We start from the raw sequence: 15,430 nt of genomic DNA, 5'->3' as shown, positions 1-15,430 counted from the left end.
AGGCAAACCAAGGTGGGGGCCAGTGCGGGGTACAGAGACACAACTCTTAGAAAGATGCTCTCTGTTGGGCCACACCACAACCTACCCTAGAAGGCATGGATAGAATCAGGTAAAAAATTCTTGCATAAGAGGTTGTAAAAAATGATACTGCATTTGCTGCTAATCTTCTGAGTGTGTGGGATTTTAGTTACCTTATATTATGTGATAATTGCCAATTCAGATAAACTGTTCCATTTTAGATAGCACTAAAATAACTAGAGATGTCTTTCTTTTGTTGAACTTACATCAGGAAACAGTAAGTGATAAAGAGATTTTGGAAATGGTTTCCAGTTTGAAAATTATTCCAAGAGTCCAGAGATAGTAAGGACCTGGACTGGGCCTGTAACTACTATTCAGGAGTAGAGACAAGATAAGTGTGAGAGGTATCACACAGGGAAACATAACTGGACTTGAAAACAGAGTGGACACAGGCAAGAAGGAACGTGAAGACAACGGGAATAGGAGCACATTTGAGAATGATGAGGAGATTTTAAGGTAGTTGTGAAACTCACAGATGATTAAATCATTGGATTTGATCATGAGGTTTTATTACACTAATAGGTCAGACACAAGATTGCAAAGAGATTTGGGCATTATGAGCAGTAAAAAAACAGAAAAAAAATAGATTGCTTTGGAGAAATTTGTGTTAAAAGGTAATGACAGGAATAAGAAGTAAATATTAGTTTTAGTCTAGCTTTGATATAATGGAAAATAGTTGAACAACTTTTTGACTTAGAGAAAATCTTGAAGAATCAGGAGAAAGGATGCAGAGTGGATGGAATAATAAAATGGAATAAAATTACCAAGACAGTTATTTTTAGAAGGGAGAACCCTAAAATTGGAGAGGGATAAAAGAGACTGAAGGAGGAGAGGGAGATTTTGAGAGAAAGAGGGTGAGGGCAGATTTTGTATCAGCAGTCAGAGTCTAAGACTGGAAGTAAGGATGTTGACAATGGGGCATCCGGACGTGTCCTTTGGTGTGAAGAGAGCAAAAAAAAAAAAAAAAACATGATAGATGTTGTAGGAAATATAGGGATTAATCACAGAGATAAAAGAATTGCTAAAAAAAAAAAGTATAGAAAGTCCTAAAATGACCAACCATGTGTATCAATCCAGACTAGTTTGTAAAAGGACTAGACTTATTTTGACATTATGCAATTTCTTCACTTAGAAGAACTCAATGCCAGTTACATCATAAATTTTATTTATGATATTTCTACCTCTGGCGTGTCTAGCCTGAATTCTGCCTCTGAATTTCATTAGAATAGAATGTCTTATTTGTAGCTAGAATAAAATTTTAGAAACAGAAAGGATTCAATGATTGTCTACTCCAACCCCTATTTTTCAAAGTAGAAAATTGATGTGTAAGTGGTCAAAGGGACTCTCTTGAGGGCATGCTACTATCTTGCAGCTGAAAGAGATCCAAGCCAAGCCACTGTCTGCCTTCTCCATTACATTCAGAGGAATTATGGTATTTTTTAAGTTATAATAAAGACTATTGTCAGTTTTGGACTCTTAGGGAGATCCAAGCACAGAATATTGCCAGCTGAATCAAACACCGCCCTCAAAAGTTCCTAGCCACTTATTTGGGATGTGAGATATCCTTGTTTCTAATGTCCAGTTGCTGGTCAGGCTTTCCAGAGGTCTGCTCTGACGACATTCACTGGCTGCTACCTCTATCTTTAATAGACTTGTTGCCTCTCCAAGCACTTGTGACCAAATTTGATTAATCACAGAAAAAAAGTGCAGTCAACTTTTGATCCTGGATATCCTCAGGCAATAATGGGAAGTCTCTGATTATATGGAAGCCTTAAGTAATGCTAAAAGAACTTCTGATTCCTTGAAATTCTCTTCCATGCGGATTCATTTTACCTTCTCTTTGCATCTCCTTTTGCAAGCCCTGCAGTAGACAGTCCAATGTAGTACACATAGTGTTAGTTTATGGGTCAGGAAATAACCCTTTTCCTGGCTCTGCCACTCATTCTCAGGCTTTAGACACTTCCCAGCCTCTCTCTTTCTTCTATAATAATTTTGGCTCTGCTAATTTCAGAATTTATTGTACAGAAACACGGAAATAAATTTAAAAATATCTGTAAGCTCTCTGCAAATGTACCACATAGACATTGCTTGAACTTTCCTTCCATTTACATTGACTCTATGAGAATGCTGAGATCTGCTAAGTGAAACCTTATGCAATGATATATTACAAAATACAACTATAGATATAATGGCTTAAATCAGTATTTTTTGGTGATTGAGTCATTGGCCATTTAGAGCAACTATATTCTAATTATAAAATGACCCTACAAGTACCAAAGTATCCATTCTATTTGTTTTGTCACATCAATCTATTTCTCTCCCTCAGTTCTTGTCTCATCATAACAAAGATTTGGAATGACAGACTACAGCTCAAGCAAGCGGGATTCCTTAGTTCCTGTCTCAGCTCCTGTCTCATCGAAGCAGGGATTCAAAACAACAGACTGGTTACAGCTCAAGCAGACAGATATTTTATTAAATAGACAGCAGATAGTACACTCCCAAGACATGAGAGTTGGTTGACACTGAAGGAGTGGCCATGATCCTGCCTGGCTTCCCTTTTTTACTCCGTCTTCTCCTCTTGGCTGCCCTGTGCAAAATGCAAATGGGCATACACTCAAGGCCAATCAGGGAAGGGGGCATGTCTGGGCACATGCGAAATGGGGCTGTCACATATTCATCTACATGAGAGTTTTGATTGGCAATTGCAAGTTACATAACAACAGGCGTTATTGTGCATGTCTTTCCCATAATTCAGTCTGTTATCATCAGATATCTGTACGTATAGAATATTTATGAACCCTTAATGGACTCCTGGTTGCCTAAGGTTACTTCAGGACAGAGCTGTGCATCAAGGGTGTATGTGCCAGAGTTGGAGAAGCCCCTGTGGTTAATTTGTATCCACTGTGTGCCTAGGGTCTGCAGGAGTTGGAAAAGTCTCTGTGGTTATTTTTGTAGCATATCTCTGAACTCTCCTGGGTGTGTCTGAGGTGGGGTTTAGAGATCAGCTTGCATCCTTTTCTGCCAGGCCACAGCTGGTTACTCATGCCTAACTTCCTGCTTAACAGTTTCATAACATATACGGAGTACCTACTCCATGCTAGGTTGTGCAGTATTTTTATCATAAGGCCTATATTTTGCTTTAAAATCAAGAAAATATGCTTCACCACTTTATAGCTAAGTAGCCTTGTTTATGATCTTTTAAAATTTAGAACTTGCCTATATTATACAATTACCAATTAAGCCAGTATTGATGAGGGAACCTAACTGAAGCCAAGGAGAAGGCCTAGCTGCCTGCACTTTTATTTTTTCTGCCAAACTTGGTACAAGAGAGGTTATTTAGAATGCTTTGTGATCAAAATAGAAAAAAATGTACAGGCTAGATTTTTTAAAAACGTAGTCTTAAGATATTTCTGTCTGATTTTATTCCTAGGAAGAGGATATAAAATCAGATTTACTGGGAACCCTGGAATCCCCAGATTACCTTTGGTAATTCTGTAGGCATTGCCCTCCGCCTCCACCAGATCATGCAAGCAGCTGAGAAATGTATCCAAACTGGAGATGCAAAGCTGTGGGGGCCCATCTGCTCTAATTTTAGTTTTCTCTGCACTTCTCTGAAGTCTTGAATAGCCAAGGCAGGGGTAAAAAAGCAACAGAAATTCCATAGGATGTACTTGTCAACAAATATGTTTCATAAATTGCTGTTGATGGTTCAACTCGCAGGACTCAGAAGACTAGTATTCTATAACGTTTGTTCCCAGTAGCAGTTAGTGTTTTGGCTGAAACTGCCTCCTCCACTTGTTTTGTCGTCTTGACTTTGGAATGGGGTATGGAGTCCAGAGACTAGGGAGAAGCAAGCTAGTGAATGATTTCAAGCATTTCAGTAGTTTGTAACTAGTAAGAAAGAAAACTGAATGTACAGATACACCTACTCTGTGTACTTACAAAACTATAACCCGCTTGCTGACATCATGGGTGTGCAACCCATACAGGTACACAGGTTCTCCATTTAGAAGGACCCATACTTGGTTTAATGCTCTGTTGTCACTGTCTTAAAACTCTTAATAATTCTTGAATAAGGGGCCCCATGTTTTCATTTTGCAAAGAGGTCCACAATTTATGCAGACAGTCCTGGCCCTTATTTCTAGAGATTCTGGGTAATTTTTTTTTTTTTTTTCATATTAAGAACTTGTGTCTGGTGCTTAGAGAGGATACAATAAACAATTTAGCCTGGGTAAATAAGGGACTTTAGGGCTTTAAAAGCAATTGATGTAAATCTTAGTCCATTTAATTTTTGGGGATGAGAAGTAGGGGAAAGATACTAAATTTTTGAGAGACAATTGAAAACATGCAACATTTTGTAATTTTCTTTTTCATAATCTGCTTATAAAACCTATTGGTATTGATACATGTAGCCCTTCTCATTGCTGTGTCCAAGAGCAATATACCGCCTGTCCTGATCTGTCCAGCCTCCCCACTTAGGGAGGCTGTTTAGATCAGAGCCAGAGGAGCTTTTCCTTCTTTTCTGTTTCTGCCACTGCTGCTAGATCACTGCTGCCATCACTGGCTAGATGACACTGGGCTGGCAAACAGATGGGGAAACAGTGGAAACAGTGGCTGACTTTATTTTGGGGGGCTTCAAAATCACTGCAGATGGTGATTGTAGCCATAAAATTAAAAGATGCTTAATCCTTGGAAGGAAAGTTATGACCAACCTAGACAGCATATTAAAAAGCAGAGACATTACTTTGCCAACAAAGGTCTGTCTAGTCAAGGCTATGATTTTTCCAGTGGTCATGTATGGATGTGAGGGTTGGACTATAAAGAAAGCTGAGTGCAGAAGAATTGATGCTTTTGAACTGTGGTGTTGGAGAAGACTCTTGAGAGTCCCTTGGACTGCAGGGAGATTCAACCATCTCCTTAAAGGATCTCCTTTAGGAGATCCATCCTAAAGGAGATCAGTCCTGGGTGTTCTTTGGAAGGACTGATGTTGGAGCTGAAACTCCAATATTTGGCCACCTGATACGAAGAGCTGATTCATTTGAAAAGACCCTGATGTTGGGAAAGATTGAAGGCAGGAGGAGAAGGGGATGACAGAGGATGAGATGGTTAGATGACATCACCAACTCAATGGACATGAGTTTGGGTTAACTCCGGGAGTTGGTGATGGACAGGGAGACCTGGTGTGCTGCGGTTCATGGGGTCGCAAAGAGTCGGACAAGACTGAGCGACTGACCTGAACTGAACTGAACTGATCTTTCTGAAACATCGTTTTCACATGGAATTAATGATTCCTACCACTTAAGATGTTTCTGTGACAATTAAATGTATCGCCTGGTGAGTCATTAAATGAGATAATATATGCAAAGCCTACTATGTGATAAAGATGAAAAAAAAAAAAAAAAAAAACCAGTAGTGAGGATTATCATCACTTTGCCATACATGTTTCTGAATATTATGAAGCCCATAGCAAATATGTAACAGTGATCTTGAATATGCATTGTTTGGTCTTTCTCACTGTGTTCTTCGCTTGACTATTGGTGTTGATTTTTTTTTTTAATAATAAGAAAATTTTACCCCTGAAATGCAGTCTTGGATGCATTAGAGTCTGAGGTTCCTCTTTTACAAAATTGGACAATATTACCTTTACCATACCTCCGTGGGATTAAAAGGCTTAAAGCCATACAGTTATAAAGCTATAATATTAAGTATTTGTAAAAATATGCCTGTATTCTTTTCTATTCATTTAGAAAAAGATGAATGCTTAGTGTTCTCAAACTTTTATTTTGCAAAATAGCAAATAATAGAATTATATGTGCTACGTGCTAAGTTGCTTCAATCTTGTCCGACTCTGTGACACTATGAACTGTAGCCTGTCAGACTCCTCTGTCCATTTGATTCTTCAGGCAAGAATACTGGAGTGGGTTGCCATTTCCTTCTCCAAATAGAACTGAGAGAGCTGGAATTCTGTCAGACCATGATTGTGCTCCTTCCTGGTCCCTGAACTCACTGTTAGAAATGAAAAGCTCAAGCATACATTGAGCAATTTTTTCATGTTCTTTGCAAATTAAAAAATCTTAAGAGAAGCCAATATTAAATCTTAAGAGTAGATGGGGGTCTGTGATATATTAAGAAACAAAATACATTCTGAATCTCCCTGTGGTTTTACAGCATGCTTTGATTATTTGACAGATACTATACAATTCGCTATAGAGAAAAGGATAAGGAAAAGAAATGGATTTTTCAGCTCTGTCCAGCCACTGAAACAATTGTGGAAAATCTAAAGCCTGACACAGTCTATGAATTCGGAGTGAAAGACAATGTAGAAGGCGGAATTTGGAGTAAGATTTTTAATCACAAGACTATTGTTGGAAGTAAGTACTGGAAATTTTGAGTGAGCTTTCTGTACTATTTTTTCTAATTATAAATTTTTATTTAAATTAGTTGTGTAATATGAGCTAATTCTCATTTTCTATATTTATGAAAATATAAAAGTAAACAGTTTGAGCATTAATAATTCGGTATCTTCCATAGTGAGTGTTTCTTTGAAAAATGATTAACATTTGACAGTAACAAGTCATTCCAAATTTATTTGGCCATTGGTCTTGTTTTAAATCAATCTCTGAACTGAGCCAAAACACAATACCGTGTGTGAATATTCAGTGAAACAGCTGGGCCAGTGGAAATGAACACGCAAAGACTATGGGGCCTGAGGCTTGTTCATCCTTTGTTTCAAACATCATTAGGATCAGTGTTGGAATGATAGCAAATAAAATAATATGCCCAAGTTACAGCAGTAGTTGTAGTTGTCTTCATAATGACTAATAAGAATTGATTTAGGATAAAGAAGAATGAAATGAATGTCATTTTCTTTTTGTTTTTGTCAGGTAAAAGCAAAGTAAATGGGAAAATCCAAAGTACCTATGACCAAGTCCACTCTGTGGTATGTACCACGTTATTTTCAAGAACAGTCTTTTAAAAATGTCTGTGTTATACTTTTATTTAAATAAGGAAGTGGTCCTTTTATGAGGTACTGAAACTGGATTACCTGCCTAGCTATCAAGTACATTTTAGGAATTAGTTTCTTTCTCAGAAAATGGAGGTAGAAGCGTGAGACCAAATTATCTTTAATTTGTTTAAAGCTCTAAAATTCTGATATTCAACATAGTTAACCTAGTATTTCAGTATTCCATTTATTTTGAGGTTATTCTTATTATCTTCTGTCCCATGAGTTGTTTTCCACCATAAGATGTTTCAAGAGTGAATTAGTAGATGCTGTCCTTACCCTGCCATTGTTCAAATCTTTCCTCTATTTTCTAACATTTCCTACTTAAAAGAGCCAGCCCTTTTCAAAATGAAGAAGCAACTGGTTTGGTTTGTAACACATCCAGCCTCTGTTCAGGGCAGTCAGTGTCTGTATATTTCATGTGCCTGCCATTTTCCAGTCTAGAATCCTGTTCACATTTCTGATTTCTTCCTTAAAGTAGATATGTAGACACTTAGACAAGGAATTAGTAATTTAGATTTTTAACAATTTTTAAACTTTCTAATATGTCTGGTCAACTTTTTTTTTTTTTTTTTTTTTACCAATTTGCAATCTTGTGGCAATGGATCAGAGTTGTCTTGATGTAGTTCCCTGATTCTCAACATTATGTATTTCCATCACTAAATTTTTGGCTAGTGTAATAATGTAAAATGGCTTGTAAATTTCTATTTCTGATTGCTGATGAAGCAGCACTTAGTTCATTTATTTATTTATTATTTTTTTTAATGTCAATATAAGATTTATTTACACAAGTAATAAGGATAGATGTATTCTTGTATAAACCATATGGAGAACACAACTTCTGCAAAGAATTCAAATATATAAAGACTTTAAATTTTATTTTTAAGTTAATTTATCATAATGCTTAGGCTTTCACTCAAGGATTTTGAAGTTTTCACCCATGTTTTCAGTAAGTTTTAAGAATCCTGTGAGGAAGATGTGTGCATGTGCACGTGTGTCTGTCTGTCTGTCTGTCAGTTGCTCAGTCATGTCTGACTCTTCGTGACCCCATGGACTGTAGTCTGCCAGGCTCCTCTGTCCAAGGAATTCTCCAGGTAAGAATACTGGAGTAGGTTGCTATTACCTTTTCCAATGAGGAAGGTATTATCTCTAAATTATGGATGTGAGGAGAAGAAGATGCACAGAGATAATATGATGCCAGCAAAGTCACACAATGAATGAGAAGTAGAGACTTGCCCTGGCTCTTTCTAGGCCATCACTGTTTTGGTCCAGGAGCCTGAATGTACTGTTGGGCATACACACTGAGGAAACCAGAAGGGAAAGAGACACGTGTACCCCAATGTTCATCGCAGCACTGTTTATAATAGCCAGGACATGGAAGCAACCTAGTTGTCCATCAGCAGATGAATGGATAAGAAAGCTATGGTACATATACACAATGGAGTATTACTCAGCCATTAAAAAGAATACATTTGAATCAGTTCTAATGAGGTGGATGAAACTGGAGCCTATTATACAGAGTGAAGTAAGCCAGAAGGAAAAACACCAATACAGTTCATTTATTTATTAGTCATTTGTATTTTCCATTTAACGACCTTTAGTTTCAGTTCTTTGTTTATTGGGCATCTTTTTTTTTTTTTATTGAATCGTCTAAAGACACTAAAGAAAAAAGACTTTGTGATATCATCTAGAAACATTACTGTCACATTTATTATCAATTTTGTTTATGGGAATTTGTGAAATAAGCAAGTCTTAATTTGCTTAATGAAGTTATTTGTCTTTCCATTGTCATATCTTCAATTGCCTGATATTTTAGTAAGCTCTTCCTTATCCAGAGATGAGATAAATAATTCTGTATTTTTTTTTTTTTTAGTTTTAGTAGTTTGATTTTGTAATAATTTAAACTATGTGGGTTTTATCTTGCTATCTTATATGCAGTAAGGTCCTGCTTTGTTGAGGGTATGTACTTTTCCCAAATACTTAACTAATCAGCTTAGTACCAAGTATTGAATTCTGCCATTCAAGGGACCATTGCTAACGTTCCTTCTGTGGTGGCTCAGTGGTAAAATAATCCACCTGCAATGCAGGAGACCTGGTTTCAGTTCCTGGCTTGGGAAGATCCCCCGCAGAAGGGAATGGCAACCCACTCCAGTATTCTTGCCTGGGAAATCCCATGGACAGAGGAGCCTGGTGGGCTACAGTCCATCAAGTCACAAAGAGTTGGATAAGATTGAGCGACTAACTCACTTCACTTCCAAGTCCCTTTGGCTTTGGCTTTCAAATCCAGTCACAAGGAATAGATCTGCTCTTCCATTCTCTTCTAGAACAATCCTCACTGTTGTGAATGGTTTCCTAGGAAGCACATCTTATCTCCCACCCTCGTGGCTGTCGTGCTTTAGCTTACGTGAGACTCGATGTTGTTTCTTTCATTCCTTCTTCACAGCAATCATATACCAATAATTTGGGTTTCTTTTGGCAGAATATTTCATTTAGGGTTAGTTACTCAGCAAGATTGGGAAAGATGATTGACATTTTATTCCCAAGAAATTTTATATCTTTTCCACATCATAAATAACCATGACAAGAAGGTCCAGGAAGAAATTTCCTGCATCTATGACACAGAGCCAGATATTTGATCACTTCAAGCTGTGAGGCGGAGTACCCCCAACTCTAGCCAGCTCTAACGAGCTGTGGTTTGAAACACTTGGGTATTTCCGAAGGAAAACCCAAACTAATTAAAAAGATATTTTAAGGATTCTCTGTGAGGCTTTCTTCATTGCTACAGTCTGGATAGCACAAAAAATGTTTCACAAACTTCCCTCTGTGCCTTTGGGTAGCTCTGGAACATGGGAAAGTTGTAAAAGAACCACTTGGGATAGCCTTTGACCATCTCATGTGACCACTTAGAGCTGATTCTGAAAGTTGGTTTGATACTTTATAGAGGTATATATTTTGGGGCTTCCCAGGTGGCACTCCTGGTGGAGAACCCGCCTGCCAGTGCAGATGTAAGTGAGGAGGGTTCAGTCCCTGGGTCAGGAAGATGCCCTGCAGGGGGCATGACAAACCACTCCATATTCTTGCCTAGAGAATCCCATGGACAGAGCAGCCTGGAGGGCTGCAGTCCATAGGGTCGCAGAAAGAAGGCAGTATTTCAAGAGATATGAAATTAATTCTAGAGTTTTAAGACATGTTGAAAAATGTTTTTATTCATATATGCATGCTTACACCTAAAACTTAAGCACAGCAAAAACTTCTTCACACCTTCTGAAAAGAGATGGGTAATAGAGAAAACAATTTGAACTTGAGGCTATCCATTTTAAGAGATAAATAATATTCAGATTAAAATGTGAATATTAAATGCAGCCCCATCTTAACTTCTGCCCTCCCAGCTGTGCTATGTGGCTTGTAGGCTCTTAGTTCTCCAACCAGAGATTGAACCTGGGGCCATGCACTGAAAGTACCATGCCCTAACTACTGTTCCACCAGGGAACTCCCAAATACAGCCCCACCTTAAACATCTTGTTACATTATATACTGTAACTCGTGTATCTAAGCATGTGTTCTGCAGGCAACTCTCAGTAGAATTGTGCCAGAGGACACTTAGCAGGGGTCTCTTCTAATTGTTAGTGCTTTTGTTATACTGCTTGTTAAATACTTTCAATATCACCCCTTCCTCCATCTCTAGAAAAATGAGAGAAAAGATGGATGCATAAACAAAGCCCTGATTCTTCCTATGTAAGTTGTATCACTTGAGATCCATGTACAAAAAACAGATGATAATTGGGCTATTTTCTTCATATTGAGAAGCAAGAATCCTGTTTTTATCGAGGTTAAATCTAATGTCTACTATCTGTCTTTTTTTTAAATTTTATTGGATTATTATTGATTTACATTGCTGTGCTATTAATAGTTTCAGGTATACAGCAAAGTGATTCAATTATACATATACACTCATTCATTCTTTTTCAGGTTCTTTTCTCATGTAAGTTACTACAGAATATTGAAAAGAGCTCCCTGTGCTACACAGTACGACCTTGGTTATCTATATTATATACAGTAGTGTGTGTGTATTAATCCCAAGCTCCTGATTTATCCCTCCCCCTTGTGTTTCCTCTTTGGTAACCATAAGATTTTTTTTTTCCATATCTGTAAGACTGTTTTGTAAATAAGTTCATTAAGCTTTATTATATAAAAATATAAAGGAATGATGGCTAACTTTAATATATTATTAAATAAGTTTTTAAAAACTTAGTCATCTGACTAGTTCACTAACCAAACAATGAATTTCTGAAGTATATAGCATTTATTAACAGGTATTTTAAAATTTAAGTTTAATTACTGAATTAATCCAAATCTCCTGAGAATCAAAATTCCCCTAAAATAGACATCTATTTTCACCCTTCCATTTTTTTCCATCAGAGGTCCACCTGTCTTTTAAAAAGGCCATGTCTATCATTGGCAAAAAGAGAGGTAGTATCAGTTTTTAAAGTGTAACAGTTAGTAGATGAGTAAATAAGGAGAAATATAGTCTGATCTCTCCCCCACACACCCAGAGACTGTGTGCAGCATTCCTAGCAATCACTGACCTAAGCAGAAACTTTAAAACTTCATATCTACACCACCAGTATTACCAAAGGTGGGTATCTGATTCCTCCCTAGCTGACCAGAAATACAGCAATTATCACAAGAAGGATGTTAGATTCACCTTTAGTCAGCTGTTAGACTGAGTCAGTACCTTTCATAACTTTCATCAGGACATCCTAAAAATGAATGAAAACCAAGATGTAACAGGCCCAAATTCTTTTCGTGTGGTTTAGATCTTGAGTCATTGAAATTTGATTTTGAGCAACACTTAGCCACTCCCTGGGGCCTCATGAAAAAGTTAAATCAACAGTGGATATGCTGAAGTCACAAAAACACCAAATGGACAAAGCTGTAAAGAGTAACTCGCAAAGGATAGCATCCTGGTGTTATCATTACTTTTCTTAACTTTAATTTTTTAAAACTAATATCAGGGGAAAGGTAGTGCAATGCAGAGTGAATCTAAAGTACCCCACAGTGTTTGGTTACTGCTGCTGTGGTCATTGCTAGATTTGAGTGGGTTTTCCCTAACCAGGACTGAAAAGGAAGCTGGATGGACCATCAGGGACATTGCCTTTTACCACTTCCGCATCCTCTTCCCATTGAATCTCACCAACTGGATACTCAGCTACAATGTCCCCTGAAAAGTGGTAAAAGTGAATTTCCTTAGGGCTTTCCTGGTGTCTCAAGTGGTAAAGAATCGGCCTGCAATGCAAGAGATCCAGGTTCATTCCTGGGTTGGGAAAAGCCCCTGGGGAAGGGAATGGCAACCCACTCTGGTATTCTTGCCAGGAAAATTCAAGGAGCCTGGCAAGGCCGCAGTCCATAAGGTTGCAAAGAGTTAGACACGACTGAGCACACACACATGAAGTGCAGGAAGCCAGACAAATATCATCTGATATCGCTTATATGTGAAATCTAAAAAAAATGATACAAATGAAATGATACACAAAACAGAAATAGACCTACAGACATAGAACACAGATTTATGGTTACCAAAGGGGAGAGGGGAGGGGAGAGAGAAATTAGAGAGAGTTTGCCATTAACATATATGTGCCACTACATGAAATAGATAACCAACAAGAACCTGTAGAGCACAGAGAAATATATTAATAATTCCTATTCCTCTAGCACAGGAAATATAATATATATAGTAATATATAATAATCTATAGAGGAAAAGAACCTGAAAAAATGTGTTTATATATATATTCTTATAATGTGAATCACTTTACTGTACACCTGAAACTAACACAACACTGTAAAATTAACTATATTTCAATTAAAAAACAAACCTTCTTACAGAGAGGGAGTTAGTACTTGCTCATTAGTCTTGGTGCATTTTTGGATTGCTAATTAGGCAAGAGAATAATTATAAGATCTAGAAAGAATTGGATTCTGCAACTAAATGATTTCCTTATTTTCTGGCAGCACAGATATAGTCTTGTCATCATCTTAATAGAAGACTAGCCTGTACTCAGATAAGAACCCAAACAGAAACTGTGTCCCATTATGTCAAGAATGAAATATTTTCTGTCTCTTTTTGTCAAAAACTTCTTTGAAATAAATCATCCACAGCAAAGGCAATACATATTGGGATAATGCCACCGACACAGCAACACATAGGTGTTTCTGCTATAATGTGATGTGTCTCTGAACACTTCACACTCTGCAAAACATACACTAAACGGCAAGACTCGTGGGGCAAAAAGAGGACCAGCCATTCAAAAATCTTTGGAACTGTAGCCACAACTCTGTCAAAAAAAATTAGTAGCACCTGGAACAATACTGTGGCTCCCCTGGCAAACATCTCCCATGAGACTGGAGTTTGCCGCAGCAAGGACTTAAATGCTCAGGAATGATAGAGACTATGGATGGCAATCCCTTCACTGAAGCAGGACAGGTGAAGGTAAGGTGGACACATCAAGACAGGGTCCTGGGCCTGGGGAAGAAGGATCCTCTGGGCAAGTGCACTTATTTAATTTTCTTATGATAAACCAAGAGGTTCTCTGCCAGTATGACATCAAAGTTGAACTATTTTTTTCTTTCCTACTGATGGCTAGCTATACTTGTGTTCCTGCTTTTCCTCTTCCCTTGCTTGGGCAAAGTTGTGAATAAATTATATTTACATCATTCCTCTTTTGACCAATAGTGTATGAGCCATGCACTACAGAAGCGTAACAGACTGCTGTTTATAATAGCTTTTCCTAGTTATAAATGTAATTCCCCTCTGTAAAGAACTTGGAAAATATAGAAAGGTACATAAAATAAAATATCAGATTATAAGAAATTACTACCATTTAAAAAATGACTATGATATATTTCCTTTTGGTCTTTTGTCTATACACATATTGTTATACAATTAGGTTATAATATAAATATAAATTTGTATCCTTTACATTTATACTATACATACTTCCCACTTTGTTAAATAAATGTCAGAAATTTTAACCATAATTTATTTAACAAAACCTCTGCTTTGGAATGATGAGATTGTTTCACATTGTGGTAATAAACACTGTTACACAAAATGATGACTCTATTTTGTACTACTTCCTTAGGCTAGATTGCTAAGTGGGAAATTACTGGATGTCTTAGTTCATCAGGGCTGCTATAACAAAAATACCGCAGACTGGGTGGATGGCTTAAACAATAAATGAGTTCTCACAGTTATGGAGCCTGGGAAGTCAGTGTTAAGGTACTGGCAGATTTAATGTCTGGGGAGAGCTCACTTCTGGCTCACAACTATCTCACATGGCAGAAGGGTGGAGGGAGTTCTCGTTCTCTTTCGTAAGAGCACTGATCCCATTCATGGGGTCTCCACCCACGTGAGTTATTTACTTCCAAAGGCCCCACCTCCAAATGCCATCACACTGGGGATTAAGTTTCAACATACAAGTTTGTGGGGCAATGCAAGCATTTGCCTTACAGCACTGGGTCCAAATACAGTGCAAGAAATAAAGATGCTTCTTTTGAAAATAATTAGTAAACTTTTATTTTCTGTGTTTTTTAAACGTAAGGACTTTAATACAAGAAGAAAAATAGGCAACAGTAAGTGTGGTATTGTGGCCCTTCTTTGTTATGGGTATATTGCTTATCAGAATGGGAGCATGTGAACAAACCTTCTTTGCTCACAACTTTAAACACCTGTGTGGTTAAGTATCTCATTCACTACATCCTGGATTGTCAGCAGGTCTAGTACCGGGAATATCTATACCATGCATCCAGGTTAAACCAAGCTTCAGAAAATCAATGTCATGCTTACTTACCCCTTGACTACTACTATTAAGTCGCTTCAGTCGTGTCTGACTCTGTGCGGCCCCACAGATGGCAGCCCACCAGGCTCCACCGTCCTTGGGATTCTCCAGGCAAGAACACTGGAGTGGGTTGCCGTTTCCTTCTCCAATGCATGAAAGTGAAAAGTGAAAGTGAAGTCGCTCAGTCATGTCCGACTCTTAGTGACCCCACGGACTGAAGCCTACCGGGCTCCTCTGTCCATGGGATTTTCCAGGCAAGAGTTCTGGAGTGGATTGCCATTGCCTTCTCCGACTTACCCCTTTAGCTCAGTCTAATTCTGCTCTGTATATTTCCTGCTGTTCTTTCATCCTGTTTCATGCCTCTCTTGGCTGTCTTATCCTTGGCTCACTATCCCCAGTGAGGACTCCACTGTAAGGTTAACACTAAACGTGCCCCTAGTTCAAGTCGCTCTCTCCATGACATCCAAACTAACCGTGGGACATCTGAGGGAATTTGGAAGAAGGGAGAAGTC

The 15,430-nt window shown here is 38.0% G+C and overlaps 1 protein-coding gene across 20 annotated transcripts in view; it reads left to right on the top strand.

The window, feature by feature from the left end:
- Positions 1 to 15,430, top strand: part of ABI3BP (ABI family member 3 binding protein) — a 293,142-nt gene that overhangs the window by 121,081 nt on the left and 156,631 nt on the right. For all 20 annotated transcript variants that reach the window (XM_070787117.1, XM_070787118.1, XM_070787116.1 and 17 more), the window contains exons 5-6: positions 6,268 to 6,449; positions 6,963 to 7,018. In XM_070787117.1, the coding sequence (XP_070643218.1) occupies positions 6,268 to 6,449; positions 6,963 to 7,018 (238 nt within the window). The remainder of the gene's footprint in view (positions 1 to 6,267; positions 6,450 to 6,962; positions 7,019 to 15,430) is intronic.

Source organism: Bos indicus, chromosome 1, assembly GCF_029378745.1.
Source record: "Bos indicus isolate NIAB-ARS_2022 breed Sahiwal x Tharparkar chromosome 1, NIAB-ARS_B.indTharparkar_mat_pri_1.0, whole genome shotgun sequence".
Taxonomy (NCBI): domain Eukaryota; kingdom Metazoa; phylum Chordata; class Mammalia; order Artiodactyla; family Bovidae; genus Bos; species Bos indicus.
The sequence above is the reverse complement of the archived record's forward strand: the minus strand, read 5'-3'. Positions and strand labels throughout refer to the sequence as shown.